Here is a 14,561-nt window from a genome sequence, read left to right on the forward strand (position 1 = left end):
GTACATACAGGGTATGTGTGTAGGGTGTGTACATACAGGGTATGTGTGTAGGGTGTGTACATACAGGGTGTGTACATACAGGGTGTGTACATACAGGGTGTGTACATACAGGGTATGTGTGTAGGGTGTGTACATACAGGGTGTGTGTGTAGGGTGTGTACATACAGGGTGTGTGTGTAGGGTGTGTACATACAGGGTGTGTACATACAGGTTGTGTGTGTAGGGTGTGTACATACAGGGTGTGTACATACAGGTTGTGTGTGTAGGGTGTGTACATACAGGGTGTGTGTGTGTTTGTGTAGGGTGTGTACATACAGGGTGTGTGTGTAGGGTGTGTACATACAGGGTGTGTACTGTTGTGACCACCACGGTCTACAAACATCAGCATAAAATCTGGAGATTCTCTCCTTACAGACAAGCTGGATGTGGCTAAGTGCTTAAACACTTTCTTTACAACCATAGCCACTAAATTAGTTAACAATCTACCACCCCACTCAGGGCGTTATGGTGTAGAGCACATCCGTGCGTTCTACAATAAACTGGGTGTACGCAAAGATGATTTTAAACTCTCCATGGTGTCAAACGATGAGGTGTTTAAAAGGCTGGGCGCTCTACACTCAGAAAAGGCCACGGGCCATGACAATATTCCAGCCAGATTTCTAAAAGACTCAGCTGCCTCCATTACCCCAATCATCACCCACATAATAAACCTCTCCATCAAACAGGGACACGTCCCCCTTGACTTTAAAATAGCAAGGGTAACCCCACTGTATAAAAAAGGAAGCAAATTAGACCCAGGCAACTACCGACCTGTTTCTATTCTTAATTCCATCTCGAAACTTATGGAAAAAATAGTTTATGAACAGGTTGATAGGTACCTTACCGAAAAAAATCTGATGTATGAATTTCAATCAGGATTCAGAACATCCCATTCCACTGACACATGCCTTCTCTATTTGAACGACCACATCAACCATGAGGTGGACTCGGGCAAGTACTGCGGCATGGTCATGCTGGACCTCCAGAAGGCCTTCGACACAGTAGATCACCACATATTGTTAGATAAACTGAAAGCAATTGGGTTCGATAGAACATCGGTGAGCTGGATGCAATCCTACTTAGAGGGGAGGGAACAGGTGGTTAGTGTGAACGGAACACTGTCCCCCCCCCTCCCAGTGACCTGCGGCGTTCCACAAGGAAGCATATTGGGACCTTTACTGTTCCTAATATATGTGAATGACATGTCATCAGCATGTGATTGCAATTTGTTCCTGTTCGCGGATGACTCGGCTCTGCTGGTCTCTGACAGGGACATATTGCAGGTGGAAAAAGCGCTAAGCACTGAACTGAGTAGAATCTGCATCTGGCTAGCTGACAATAAACTATCAATACACCTAGGTAAAACTGAAACCATCCTATACGGATCCCCATCTAAACTCAGAAAGGCTGAACATTTTAAAATAAAAGTGGGTAACATTAATATCACAAGAAAAGAGGATATTACATACCTGGGCTCCATCTTAGAGGCAAATCTTTCCGGAGATAAAATGGCAGCAAAAGTAATCAAAAAAGTGAACCATAGAACTAGATTCTTGTACAGGATATCCTCACTTGTCAGTAAAAACACACTGAGGACCCTATCAGGAGCTCTCATTCAATGTCACTTTGACTATGCCGTAACATCATGGTACTATAGAACCACAAAGGCCCATAAAACAAGACTCCAGACAGCCCAAAATAAACTGGTTAGGCTTCTGCTAGGCCTCAACCCTAGGACACATCTAACCGCTGCTCATTTTTTGAGCCTTGATTGGCTACGAGTAGTTGACAGAGTGCAGCAGCTTGCACTGGGCCTGGTCTTCAAGATACGCTACACCACAAAGACACCCAAGTACCTGTCAACATACTTCCAAAAAGTGAACAACGTCCACACATACAACACCAGAGGAAGCTCCACGAACCACGTTCAACCGCGTTGCACCACAAACAAGGGGTTAAACTCGTTTGCAAACTATGCAGTAAAAATGTGGAACGCCCTTCCTATAATCTTAAAGGAGTGCAAAACACTGCCCACCTTCAAAACCACTCTCAAAAAACTTTTACAGGAGGCTGCAATCCGTAACTGGAAAAAATCAGATTAAAAGACCCGAACTACCCACTGTACATACTTTGTGTTTTGTCCCCCGCCCCCACCTGTGGTGTATGTCCCCACCTGTCCTACCCGCTGTACATACCTTATGTTTTGTTGTATTGTTCTTCCCATGATGGATGTATGTTTATCTTGTAGATAGTAATAGTTATTTGTCTGTATTATCTTGTAGATAGTACTAGTTTTTTTGTCTGTCTTACATGTAACGATGAATTGAGAATCAAGGACCCCAATTGAAATAAGCCAGTGGCTTTCTTGGGTTTTTATCCTGTTAGTTGACCTTGTATGTAATATGTACTTTCATGTACCTACTTCTGCAAATCTTCTAATAAAGTTTTCAATCAATCAATCAATCAAACGTAGACCCGGTAAACACACCACCCAGACAGGAGACAACACAGCGCTAAAGTTTCAAAACCGCCCACTGGACGTATTTATTTAGAAAACATAAGAGTTACGGAGAAAGCAAAAAGGTCCAACTAAAACTCGCCTCCGGGCGTCTTACGGTGGAACTTAACCTTCCTCTTCTGTTTGTTTCATTTTCCAACTTTGCTACTTTCGGTCAAAATTGACCGGTGTGTTTTGCACAGTGATATCTCTGGAACCCCTTATCCAATTTTGATGGTTGACATCTCATTTGAACAGTCAAAGCAAGTAGAATCAAGGGGTGGCAGAATGGGACCAGGGGTTAATTTCATATTATAATTTTGCAGCAAGTTCAAAGTTAGTGTTTACTGTACATTACTGTATATTATAAAAATGCCTGCCATGTAGGCTGTGTGTACTGGAGATGGAAATTATTTAGTTAGTGTTGTAGCTGGGATTCTGCCCGTTCCATTGATGCATGGGATGTATTGATTTGATACAGGCAAGCCAGTGTTTCATTGTGTAGCCTACTTTCATCTTTCATTTTCCAACTTTGCTACTTTCGGTCAAATATTATCCTATGGCGAGCCCCGCGGTGGCGTAGCGGTCTAAGCACTAGCCACTAGTGCAAGCTGCCCACCGGGGACTGGGATCGAATCCCGGTCTCGCCAGACCCGGATATGGCCGAGGCACACAGGGAGCGGCATATTGAGCGGCCGCTCCAGAGGGCGGTATAGGACTATTTCCGGGGTGCCGGAATAACGGTGCTGGGCTCGAGGAGCCAGTCAGCTAGTCTGCCTGGCGGTCTCCTCTGGGGCTGCCGGCCACGGGGTCGTGCGGCGGATCCTACGCAATAGGCAGGGGATAATTGGATGCTAGGTTGGGTTCAATTGGATACCAAATTGGGTGAAAAAGGGATAAAATCAGAAAAAAAATAAAATAATATATCCTATGGCGGTCAATTCTGACCGGAAACATCATAGGTGTGACACGGTTCAATAAATCCCCCAAAATGCAATGCAATTCAATGCAATCAAGTGTATATGCTCAGGGGCCTAGGGTGAAGGATAACATAAGGTCTTGAGGCAATGGGATGAAAAACACAATATTTATGATTACAAACAAAGTCATTCGGTCGGATTTGACCGTGAACACAAGAGGGAGGTTAAGGTGCCTCTAGGGGAGGGCAAAAGGGTGGACTTAATTCCTCTCGGGGGGACACTCCCGTCTCCGAGCTCCGGGGGTTATTTGGGCAGAGGGGCTGGTCGCTCCGCTATCGGCAGGCGGGCTCGCGCTCTCCCTACTCCCGGCTCTCTCTTTACTGTGGGGAACAAGACACACAATTAATTCCACCAGGCATTGATATTATCCGCCATACCACGGCCCTCACCCGTGTGAGGCGTGTCGTCGCGTAGCCTCTCGCTCCCTTTCTGACGCCTCCGCCTCTGCTTTTCATTCCTCCATACAGGGTGTGTACATACAGGGTGTGTACAAACAGGGTGTGTGTGTAGGGTGTGTACATACAGGGTGTGTGTGTAGGGTGTGTACATACAGGGTGTGTGTGTAGGGTGTGTACATACAGGGTGTGTACATACAGGGTGTGTACATGCAGGGTGTGTACATACAGGGTGTGTGTGTGTAGGGTGTGTACATACAGGGTGTGTGTGTAGGGTGTGTACATACAGGGTGTGTACATACAGGGTGTGTACATACAGGGTGTGTGTGTAGGGTGTGTACATACAGGGTGTGTACATCTTATTGGCAGTTTGATTTTGTAGGAAGGTTACGTCTGAGAGGTTTGATTTCCAGTAATGTGGGGCAGAGCAATGACTCTGCTGTGTGTGTGTGTGTGTGTGTGAGAGAGAGAGTGTGTATGTGTGCGTGCGTGCGTGCATACATGCGTGAGTGTGTGTGTGTCTGTGTGAGTGCCTGCGTACGTGTCTGTGTGAGTGTGTGTGTGAATGTGAATGTGTGTGTGTGTGTGTGCGTGCCTGCCTGCATCTGTGCGTGTCTGTGTGTGAGTGTGTGGTTGTCTGTGTGTGTCTGTGTGTGTGTGTGTGTGTGTGTGTGTGTGTGTGTGTGAGTGTGTGATTAGAGAGATGAGGGGGAGGTTGAATTAGAATGCACCTGCTTGGCGTCTGAATAACAAACAACACCATTAGAGAGGCTGCTCTCCTCTCCTCCTCTCCTCCTCTCCTCCTCTCCTCTGCCAGGCCTCAGAGATGAATGGAGGTGCCACTGCCCCCCTAACCCAGCCCCCCGGTGGCTGTCACACACACACACACACACACACACATATAACCACACGCACACACACACACACACAGATAACCACACACAGACGCACTCACAAATAACCACACACACACACACACACACACACACACACACAGATAACCACACACACCAACACTCACACCAACACCAACACCACACCCAAATGCACACACACACACACACACACACACACACACACAGATTCACACACACGCATGAATGCATGCACACATGCACATACGCACACACACACTCCCTGACAAATGCTGACGTCTGTTTACCTGCTTATTAAAAGTCGCAGTGAATGTCTGCCCATCTCTGTCTTTCTCCCTCTCTCCACCCCTACATCCATCTCTCTCTCCCTCTCTCTGTCTGCCTCTCTCCCTCTCTCTGTCTGTCTGCCTCTCTCCCTCTCCCTCTCTCTGTCTGCCTCTCTCTCTCTCCCTGTCTCTATCTCTCCCTCTCTCTGTCTGTCTGTCTCTCTCTCTCTCCCTCTCTCTCTCTGTCTGTCTCTCTCTCCCTCTCTCCCTCTCTGTCTCTCTCTCCCTCTCTCTCTGTCTCTCCCTCTCTCTGTCTGTCTCTTTCTCTCTCCCTCTCTCTCTGTCTCTGTCTGTCTCTCTCTCTGTCTCTTCCTCTTTCTGTCTGTCTCTTTCTCTCTCTCTCTCCCTGCCTCTCTCACTCTCTCTCTGTTGGCCATCTTGTCTTCCTGATGCTGGTCATTGTCAACAGGTTGTGCTGCCATTGTTACAATACCTAACAGGCTGCTGCCATGGTTACAGAACTTAAATCAAATCAAGGCTGGGTTGCACCAACATGGTTTCACTTTTAAACCGGATTACCGTTTTTCTTCTAAATTGCTTACACACTAAGACCCAATCCCAATTCACCCTTTGGCCCAACATTTTAGCCCTGGCCTTCCGTTTAGCATGTTCACGTGTCGGGTAGGGGTGTCCCAATTCTTGTTAGGATGTAGGGGTAGGGCCAACTGGTATGTGAGCGTCAATGCTTTTCTATGACGCTACTGATGACGTATCAGGGTCTTGAAGGGTTGTCTCATTTCATTGGGGAAGATTTTCAACCACTACCCCTTGTAGCTCTGTTCCGAGGGGCAAGCCGAAAAGCGAGTGGCACTCCAAAACGAGGGGTAGGGGTAAGAATGAGAAATGGAATTGGGCCTAAGACTGGAACTTGAGACAATGACCAAAACCTGAAACTCATGTAACTTATCGTACACCAATTCTGCCCAGATACAAACACATTTACATTTTTTCACTCATTTTCCAGTTCTAAACCATACTTTTCTCTACATTTGGCACAATCTTCATTGATACAATTTCTTGTGTTCATATGAAAAACAGTGACATTCAGAATGCTAGACTCAAACCACCAATCACACTATTGACTCCTCCTATGGGCAACCACCTATTGCCAATAAATTACCTGTCATAGCTTTAGCAATGAAAGGGCCAAAGGTGAGCTCTCCTGTGTTGGAGAACAATGGATGCCGACTTTGCAGAGAGAGGTAGAACAAGAAGAGTGAGAGTCAGAGGAGGAGGATGATGATGATGAGGAGGAGGAGGAGGAGGATGAGCAAGAGCAAGAACAAGAGCAAGAGGACGACCAAGACTACGACCTAGGAGAGCAATTGCCTCTGATGAGATTTGGGCCACTTTGGTTGACCACGTTGATGAAGTGGGTTTGAAAAAAGGCAGCAACTGGAAGGAACATCATCGGCCAGTGTGCCATTGTTGAGGTTCCTGGCCAGCGAAGGGGGGAACATCACCATGTGTGCAGCTATGAATCACCAAGGCGTCCTCCATCACCAATCAACCCATGGCCTCTACAATAGGTGACGCAAGCTGATCTAAGGGGAATTTATTTTTTCAATGCAATTACAGAGATTGTCAATGGGACTATAGCTGTGTAGATTTGAGTGTCATCTGCATAGTTGTGGTAGGCAATATTGTTCTTTTTTATGATGTGTCCAAATGGAAGCATGTAGAGATTGAATAGAAGGGGGCCAAGGATTGATCCTTGTGGAACCCCACATGTCATTTTAATTTGGTCCGACACAAAGTTGCCAATGGAGACATCAAATCAAATCAAATCAAATTGTATTTGTATAGCGCATTTCTTACAAGATGCAACTCAATGCGCTTCACATAATGAACATTCTCAGTCAATCAATCATTCAATCAATCAATCAATCAATACTGACAGAGCCGCAAGCAGGCAAAAGTAAAAACCTGTACACTATGTAGCCGACATAGCAGATTATGTCCTGTAGGATCTAAACCAGTTTAGGGAAGTGCCCGAAAGTCCTACCCAGGTTTCTAGTCTATCTATTAGAATGTCATGGTCCACAGTGTCAAAGGCAGCGCTAAGATCTAGTAGTACCAAAACTGAGATTTTTCCGGAGTCTGTGTTTACACAAATGTCATTAACGACCTTAATAAGGGCTGTTTCAGTGCTATGAAGTGTTGTGTACTGTAGTGCTATGAAGTTGTTCGTGGGCAACCATTTTAATAATTGTTCCTGTACAGGGAAGGTTTGATAAGAGTTTGTAGTTGTTTAGTACAAATGGGTCTAGGCTTTTTTAGTAAAGGCTTGATAACTTCAGATTTCAGGGCTTCAGGGAAGATTCCTGATAAAAGGGAAATGTCGATTATTTGTATTAGTTCGCCTGCCACACAGCTAAATATGTTTAAAAAAAAGCTTGTTGGCAGGACATCAAGGGCACAGGTGGATGGTGGATGTGATATTATTTTATCTAGTGTCTTGTAGTCGATGGTGTTAAATTGTGACATGGTTGTTATGTCCGCCCTATTTGGGGGTGTTAATGGAGACCATTAGTTGTTCATGTCTGACACAGAAGAGCTAATGGTTGAGGCGTCGGTTGTGGTTACACACTCTGTGAAGAAACACCAAATGATTATAGTCAGTATAAACGATCACAGGCGTTAAACCAGATCCTACCTAAACTTCAAAGAGCTGAAGCGTGTGCAACAGACTCTCCTGCTCTATGGTAGAGTAGCGAGCTGACTGTTGTTAAACTTCTTTGAGAAGTAACAGTTTGGAGGGGGGACCCCCCTCTATAGCCTTCTATAGCATGTCGCTGACTCAGGGCCTCTTTCTCTCTCTCCAAACAATGGCAGAGGCCCCTTGTCCCAAGGGTATAAAATGGAGGGCTTCCCAACAGGTAGCAAGTCAGTCACTCACCACCACCTCTAGGACCAGCAACAGCAGCTAGCATTAGCAGCTAACCACCGCTAACAACATGAGTTCCGACAACATGATGGGTAAGATCACCTTCTACGAGGACAGGAACTTCGGAGGCCGCTCCTACGACTGTATGAGCGACTGTTCCGACATGTCCTCCTACATGAGCCGCTGCCAGTCCTGCAGGGTGCACAACGGTTGCTGGATGGCCTATGAGCGCAACAACTACATGGGAAACCAGTGGTTCTTCAAGAGGGGCGAGTACTCCGACTACCAGAGCATGTTCAACTGGAACATGCAGTCCTGCCGCTACATCCCCATGGTAGGTGTACACAACTATCTATCTATCTATCTATCTATCTATCTATCTATCTGTTGATCCTCCCACTAAACCCATGTTTTCCTGATCCCATTACAGCACAGGGGCAACTACAGGATGAGGATCTACGAGAGGGAGAGCTTCGGAGGTCAGATGCACGAGATGATGGACGACTGTGATAACATCCAGGACCGCTACCGCATGAACAACTGCATGTCCTGCAACGTGATGGACGGCCACTGGCTCATGTACGACCAGGCCAACTACAGGGGCAGGCAGTGGTACATGAGGCCCGGCGAGTACAGGAACTTCAGTCAGATGTGCCACGGCAACAACAACATGAGGTTCATGTCCATGAGGCGCATCATGGATTCCTGGTACTAGATGTTGCTTGATGTTACTTCAAAAGATCTAAAGAGAATCGGTTGAATAAAGTTTTAAGAAAATTAAAACTTTGAAGTTGGGTGTTTTTTTTTTGTATAGGATGAGTGTACGATGATAACACACACACACACACACACACACACACACACACAAACACACACACTTTGGTATTGACAGCACTGTCACTTGCTCTTTCTCCTTTCTCCCTCTCTGTGTTTTCCTCCTCTCATTCTTTCTCACTCTCCTTGGCAAGAGGTGACAATAAGGTTTTCCCCCTAACAGATATGTAACTTTTTTTTTTGTCTTTTGGTTTTTCACATTTCTTCTAGTTGTCTATAATTAGGTAGTTGTTGCTATAGTTGTGTATAATTACTCGTACTTGCAAGTAATGTTCAGCCCCCTGATCACTCTGCTCTTAACGTTCAGCTTCAAACACCTGACCGATCACTCTGGCCCCAAACACCTGACCGATCACTCTGCCCCCAAACACCTGACCGATCACTCTGCCCTCAAACACCTGACCGATCACTCTGCTCTTCCACCTCGGCTGGCCGCCTGGCACTCTGCCAGCTCTACATGGATGCAGCAGTCGCGCTACTCGGTCACAGCTTCTCTTCACAGGACTGGAGAGTCACTACCTGGGGTGGCTGTGTCTCAGGAGGTAGAGCCGGCGTCTAATGATCGCAAGGCCGGCAGATCGGCGCTTTGAACCCCGCCTGGCCACATGTCGAGGGGTGTACTTGGGCAAGACGCTGAACCCCGGCGCGGCGCCTTGCATGGTAGCTTGACGCCATCGGTGGGTGAATGAGAGGCCATTGTAAAGCGCTTTGGAATAAGGCGCTGTATAAGTCTACTTACTACTTATCTTCTGCCCTAGACTGAAGACCTCCATCTCTTCAGGCTACACCTTGACTGTCCCTCCTTCAAGACCTATTCATCCCCTCTACCTACCCCACTGTACAGTTTCTCTACTGTGAATAGATAAATAATAATAATTCTTAAAAAGTCTTCCTTCTTCTAGCATTGTGACTGCCAATGACCCCTGGCCCCAAGCATAGAATATTAGTTCTTATGATAACTGGAGGACAGATGATTCACTTACTTAGACACATGTATTTGTTGTAAGTCACTTTGGATAAAGGCATCTGCTGAATGCCCCCCAAATATATTTTGTAGTTGTGTATCATTTAATTTAATAACTGCATATGTTGGGCTGTGTAGGAGGAAGTTGATCTGTTGGCTGAGCATTCACAGCTGTTACGACCCTTCTGTCTAGAGTAAAATACCCAGAAATAAACACGAATAAACAAGATGCAGCGATCATGCTGAATGTAGGTGCGTTGCAACACAAATGCTATGAACCAGGACTAAAGAATATGTTTTCACACAAATGATCGCCAAAAGGGAACAAGGGGACTGTGAACGGTGCCAAAGAAAATACCTTATTGAAAGACAGTCCCTGCTGCCTAACCACACAATCTACTAGAAACACATGGGGGTCACCCGTACCTAGCCTAATGTTTATAACAAAGATGTGACTCTGTGATGCAAAGTAAACCCATGGGCAGCTTACCCATCCCCTTGTCCCTGTGTGTAAAAACCAAGAACAAAACACTAAACTGTGTATAGTTTTAAACCATAACAAGAAACAGCTACCAATGCACTTTCAACAATGGACACCCAACAAAACAGGAAAGACTCCCGAACAGAGGACAGGAGGGCCTTTAAATAGATGGAGGACTGTAGATTGGTCTGGAACAGGTGTGTGAGTGATGACGGATGGGAATGACAGGCCAATCGTGGACAGACACCTGTGTTGAATGAGAGAGAGAGGAGGAGACAGAGGGGAACACGAAACACACGGGGTCCGTAACACCCCCACCCAGAAGAGCAAGTATTGTATAAACACAAAAAATGGCAAGGCAAGGCAGGTTTATTTGTATAGCACATGTCCAGGGGCAATTCAAAGTGCTTTATATATAGCATTTAAAAAATCAATAGATCAAGAGGAGAAAACATTTTACAAAAATAAAATAATATGAATAATATATATATATATACATATAAATATATAAATATTTAATAAGATAATGAATAAGATAATAGAAATGAATAAAAAGACTTGGATGGAAGTGTTAGTGTTTAATCATAACTGTTGCAAAACAGGAAGGTTTTCAGCTTTAAATAAGTTTAGGGTTTGGGTCTGTTTGATTTCTTCAGGGAGTTTGTTCCAGGGGGGCCCACCCGCTGTGCCGACGGATCACGATGCTGACGGACCACGATGCCGACAGTTTATTAGCGGATTTCTGCGAGAGCTGACAAGACAGTACATGTGGGAAAACTAGGGTTAGGTGCTAGGGTGCTACGGTTAAGGTTAGGGTTGGGGTTAGGGGTAGGGTTAGGGTTAGGGATAGGATTAGGGTTAGGGTTAGACATGCCAGCATGTACCAAGTTGACGTAGCACCTAACCCTAACCGCAGTTTTCCCACATGTACCGTAACAGAGAAGCGGAGAGCATTCACATGCAGGGAGGGCTGCCGGCACAACGGTCCGTCGGCATATTGATGCGGCACCGTTCCAGGAGCATGCGGCAGAGTGACTAAAAGCTGCACCGTGTTTTGTTTTTACTCTTGGAATGATTAGCTGATTAGTCTCACCTGACCTTAGCGGCCTTGCTGGAATATAGGGTGGGAGGAGATCTGATATGTATTTTGGTCCAAGACCATTTTGTGATTTGTATACAATTAGGAGTACTTTGATAATTTCAATTCTCTGAGAGACTGGTAGCCTGTGTAGAGATCTCAGGGTTGAAGACAGGAATGTCTTCAAACGTTTTTGTTTTTGTTAGGACCCTACTAGCGGTGTTTTGGATGAGCTGACATTTAGGAACAGCCCCTTTAGATAGGCCTGTTAATAGACCATTATAATAATCAAGTCTACTCAAAACAAATGCATGCTTTTCAAGGTGTTGTTTGGACATGAAACCTCTCATTCTTGTTATGTTTTTCAGGTGATGGTAGGCTGATTTAGTTATCGCGTTTATGTGGCTGTTGAAGTTTAGATCGGAGTCTAGAATTACACCAAGATTTCTGACCTGTTTTTTAGTGTGAAGAGAGAGAGAATCAAGTTTTGCACTGACTTTCAATCTTTTGTCAGGTGCACCCTAATACAATTATTTCTGTTTTGTCCTTGTTTAATTGGAGGAAGTTTTGTGTCATCCAGGTGGTTATTTGTTCGATGCAATTACATACATTTTCGATGGGTCTAGTCATTCGGTGAGAGGGCTGTGTAGTTTTGAGTGTCATCCGCACTCTTAGGCAATTTTGTCCCAATCGAAGCATGTAGAGATTGAATAGGAGGGGGCCAAGGATTGATCCTTGGGGAACCCCAAACGCCATTTTTGTCGGACACAAGTTGCCAATGGAGACATAGTAGCTTCTATTTTGTAGATCGGTTTACTGTAGATCTAGGTACTGGGGGTACCCACTGCCAGGCACACACTGGAAAGACTAACTCTTGATTATGCAGTTATATAGCGCAGTTTATAAGTTCATCACACCAGTGTTTAATTGACGCTCAGTAAGAGATATTCATATGATAGCTGTGTGTATCGCTTTGGTGGAAAGAATCCGTTTTTGGAAAAAAAGAGAGATCAGTTTTGAGAAGAGTTTTGACAAAATGCTTAACTCTTAAACGTTTTGGAAATTGAGGAAAAACTGCAACAAGGAGAAAGGGCATCAGCAAATACATTTTCAGAACCTTTCCTGTGTCTGATCTCCAAATTAAAACCTTGGACCATTAGCGACCAACGCATCAGGTGTCGGTTAAGGTTACACATTCTGTGAAGGAACACCAAAGGATTATGGTCAGTATAAACGATCACAGGCGTTAAACCAGATCCTACCTAAACTTCAAAAACTGAAGCGCGAGCAACAGAGCCATCGTCTCCTGCTCTATGGTAGAATAGTGTGACTGACTGTTGTTAAACTTCTTTGAGAAATAACAGAACAGAAGGGGGGACCTCCCTCTATAATATTCTATAGCATGTCGCTGACTCAGGGCCTCTTTCTCTCTCTCCAAACAATGGCAGAGGCCCCTGGTCCCATAGGTATAAATTGGAGGGCTTCCCAAAAGGTAGCAAGTCAGTCACTCACCACTTCTAGGACCAGCAACAGCAGCTATCATTAGCAGCTAACCACCGCTATCAACATGACTTCCTCTTCCGACATGAACATGGGCAAGATCACCTTCTACGAGGACAGGAACTTCGGAGGCCGCTCCTACGACTGTATGAGCGACTGTTCCGACATGTCCTCCTACATGAGCCGCTGCCAGTCCTGCAGGGTGCACAACGGCTGCTGGATGGCCTATGAGCGCAACAACTACATGGGCAACCAGTGGTTCTTCAAGAGGGGAGAGTACTCCGACTACAACAACATGTTCAACTGGAACATGCAGTCCTGCCGCTACATCCCCATGGTAGGTCCACACAACCATCTACTCTATCCATCTATCTATCTATCTATCTATCTATCTATCTATCTATCTATCTGTCTGTTGATCCTCCAATTAAACCCTTGTTTTCCTGATCCCATTACAGCACAGGGGCAACTACAGGATGAGGATCTATGAGAGGGAGAGCTTCGGAGGTCAGATGCACGAGATGATGGACGACTGTGATAACATCCAGGACCGCTACCGCATGAACAACTGCATGTCCTGCAACGTGATGGACGGCCACTGGCTCATGTACGACCAGGCCAACTACAGGGGCAGGCAGTGGTACATGAGGCCCGGCGAGTACAGGAACTTCAGTCAGATGTGCCACGGCAACAACAACATGAGGTTCATGTCCATGAGGCGCATCATGGATTCCTGGTACTAGATGTTGCTTGATGTTACTTCAAAAAAGTACTTCTAAAGAGAATCCGTTGAATAAAGATTTTAGAACATTTTAATTTTGAAGTTGGGTGTGTTTTTGTTTGTTTTTACAAGGTGTACAATGATAACACTCACACAGACACTTTGGTAATGACAGCACTTTTACTCCTCTGCTCCCTCTCTCTCTCTCCTCTTGCCACCACATATTTAGCTGGCAGGATGGAACAATAAGGTTTTCCTCCCATAAATAATAAAAAAAACTAAATCTGTTTTGTAGGAGCCAAAATGATTATTTTCCTGTTTGTATTGTCTCATATACTTTTAGTTTGAGTCAACCCCATCTAGTGGCCGGAGTGGGATTTAAATAGGCAGGTGATTCACCTGGAGGGCGTGGCCGTAGCAGGAAGACACAGTCTGTGACCTCACTTCCTGTTACCAAGATGCCATAGAGAATGCTCCTGTTTTGTTTGACACTTATCTTTAATTATCTTTGCAATCCTTATTTTTATTTCTATTCTGAACATCTAAAGCCGGGTACACACATAAAGATAATCTGGCCGATTTCGGGCCGATTTCCCCCCTTCAGTATACACTACCGTTCAAAAGTTTGGGGTCTCTTAAAAATGTCCTTATTTTTGAAAGAAAAGCACAGTTTTTTTCAATGAAGATAACATTAAATTAATCAGAAATACACTCTATACATTGTTAATGTGGAAAATGACTATTCTGGCTGCAAACATCTGTTTTTAATGAAATATCTACATAGGTGTGTAGAGGCCCATTTCCAGCAACCGTCACTCCAGTGTTCTAATGGTACATTGTGTTTGCTAATCGCGTTAAAAAGCTAATGGATGATTAGAAAAACCTTGAAAACCCTTTCTCTAACCAGCTGAAAACGGTTTTGCTGGTTAGAGAAGCTATACAAATGGCCTTCCTTTGAGCTAGTTGAGTATCTGGAGCATCACA

The 14,561-nt window shown here is 45.1% G+C and overlaps 2 protein-coding genes across 2 annotated transcripts; both read left to right on the plus strand.

Moving 5' to 3' along the window:
- Positions 1-8,069: 8,069 nt before the first annotated feature.
- LOC308166438 (gamma-crystallin M2-like) lies at positions 8,070-8,714 on the plus strand (the record flags this gene model as incomplete). Its single annotated transcript, XM_080540740.1, has 2 exons — positions 8,070-8,333; positions 8,430-8,714. The coding sequence occupies 2 exons, from the start codon at positions 8,070-8,072 to the stop codon at positions 8,712-8,714; spliced, it is 549 nt and encodes a 182-aa protein (XP_080396866.1).
- Positions 8,715-12,923: 4,209 nt separating this feature from the next.
- Positions 12,924-13,599, plus strand: LOC308166437 (gamma-crystallin M2-like; the record flags this gene model as incomplete). The annotated part of the gene is made up of 2 exons (XM_080540739.1): positions 12,924-13,193; positions 13,315-13,599. The coding sequence occupies 2 exons, from the start codon at positions 12,924-12,926 to the stop codon at positions 13,597-13,599; spliced, it is 555 nt and encodes a 184-aa protein (XP_080396865.1).
- Positions 13,600-14,561: the final 962 nt, after the last annotated feature.

Source organism: Nansenia antarctica (genome assembly GCF_963989245.1).
Source record: "Nansenia antarctica genome assembly, chromosome: 10".
Classification (NCBI taxonomy): Eukaryota; Metazoa; Chordata; class Actinopteri; order Argentiniformes; family Microstomatidae; genus Nansenia; species Nansenia antarctica.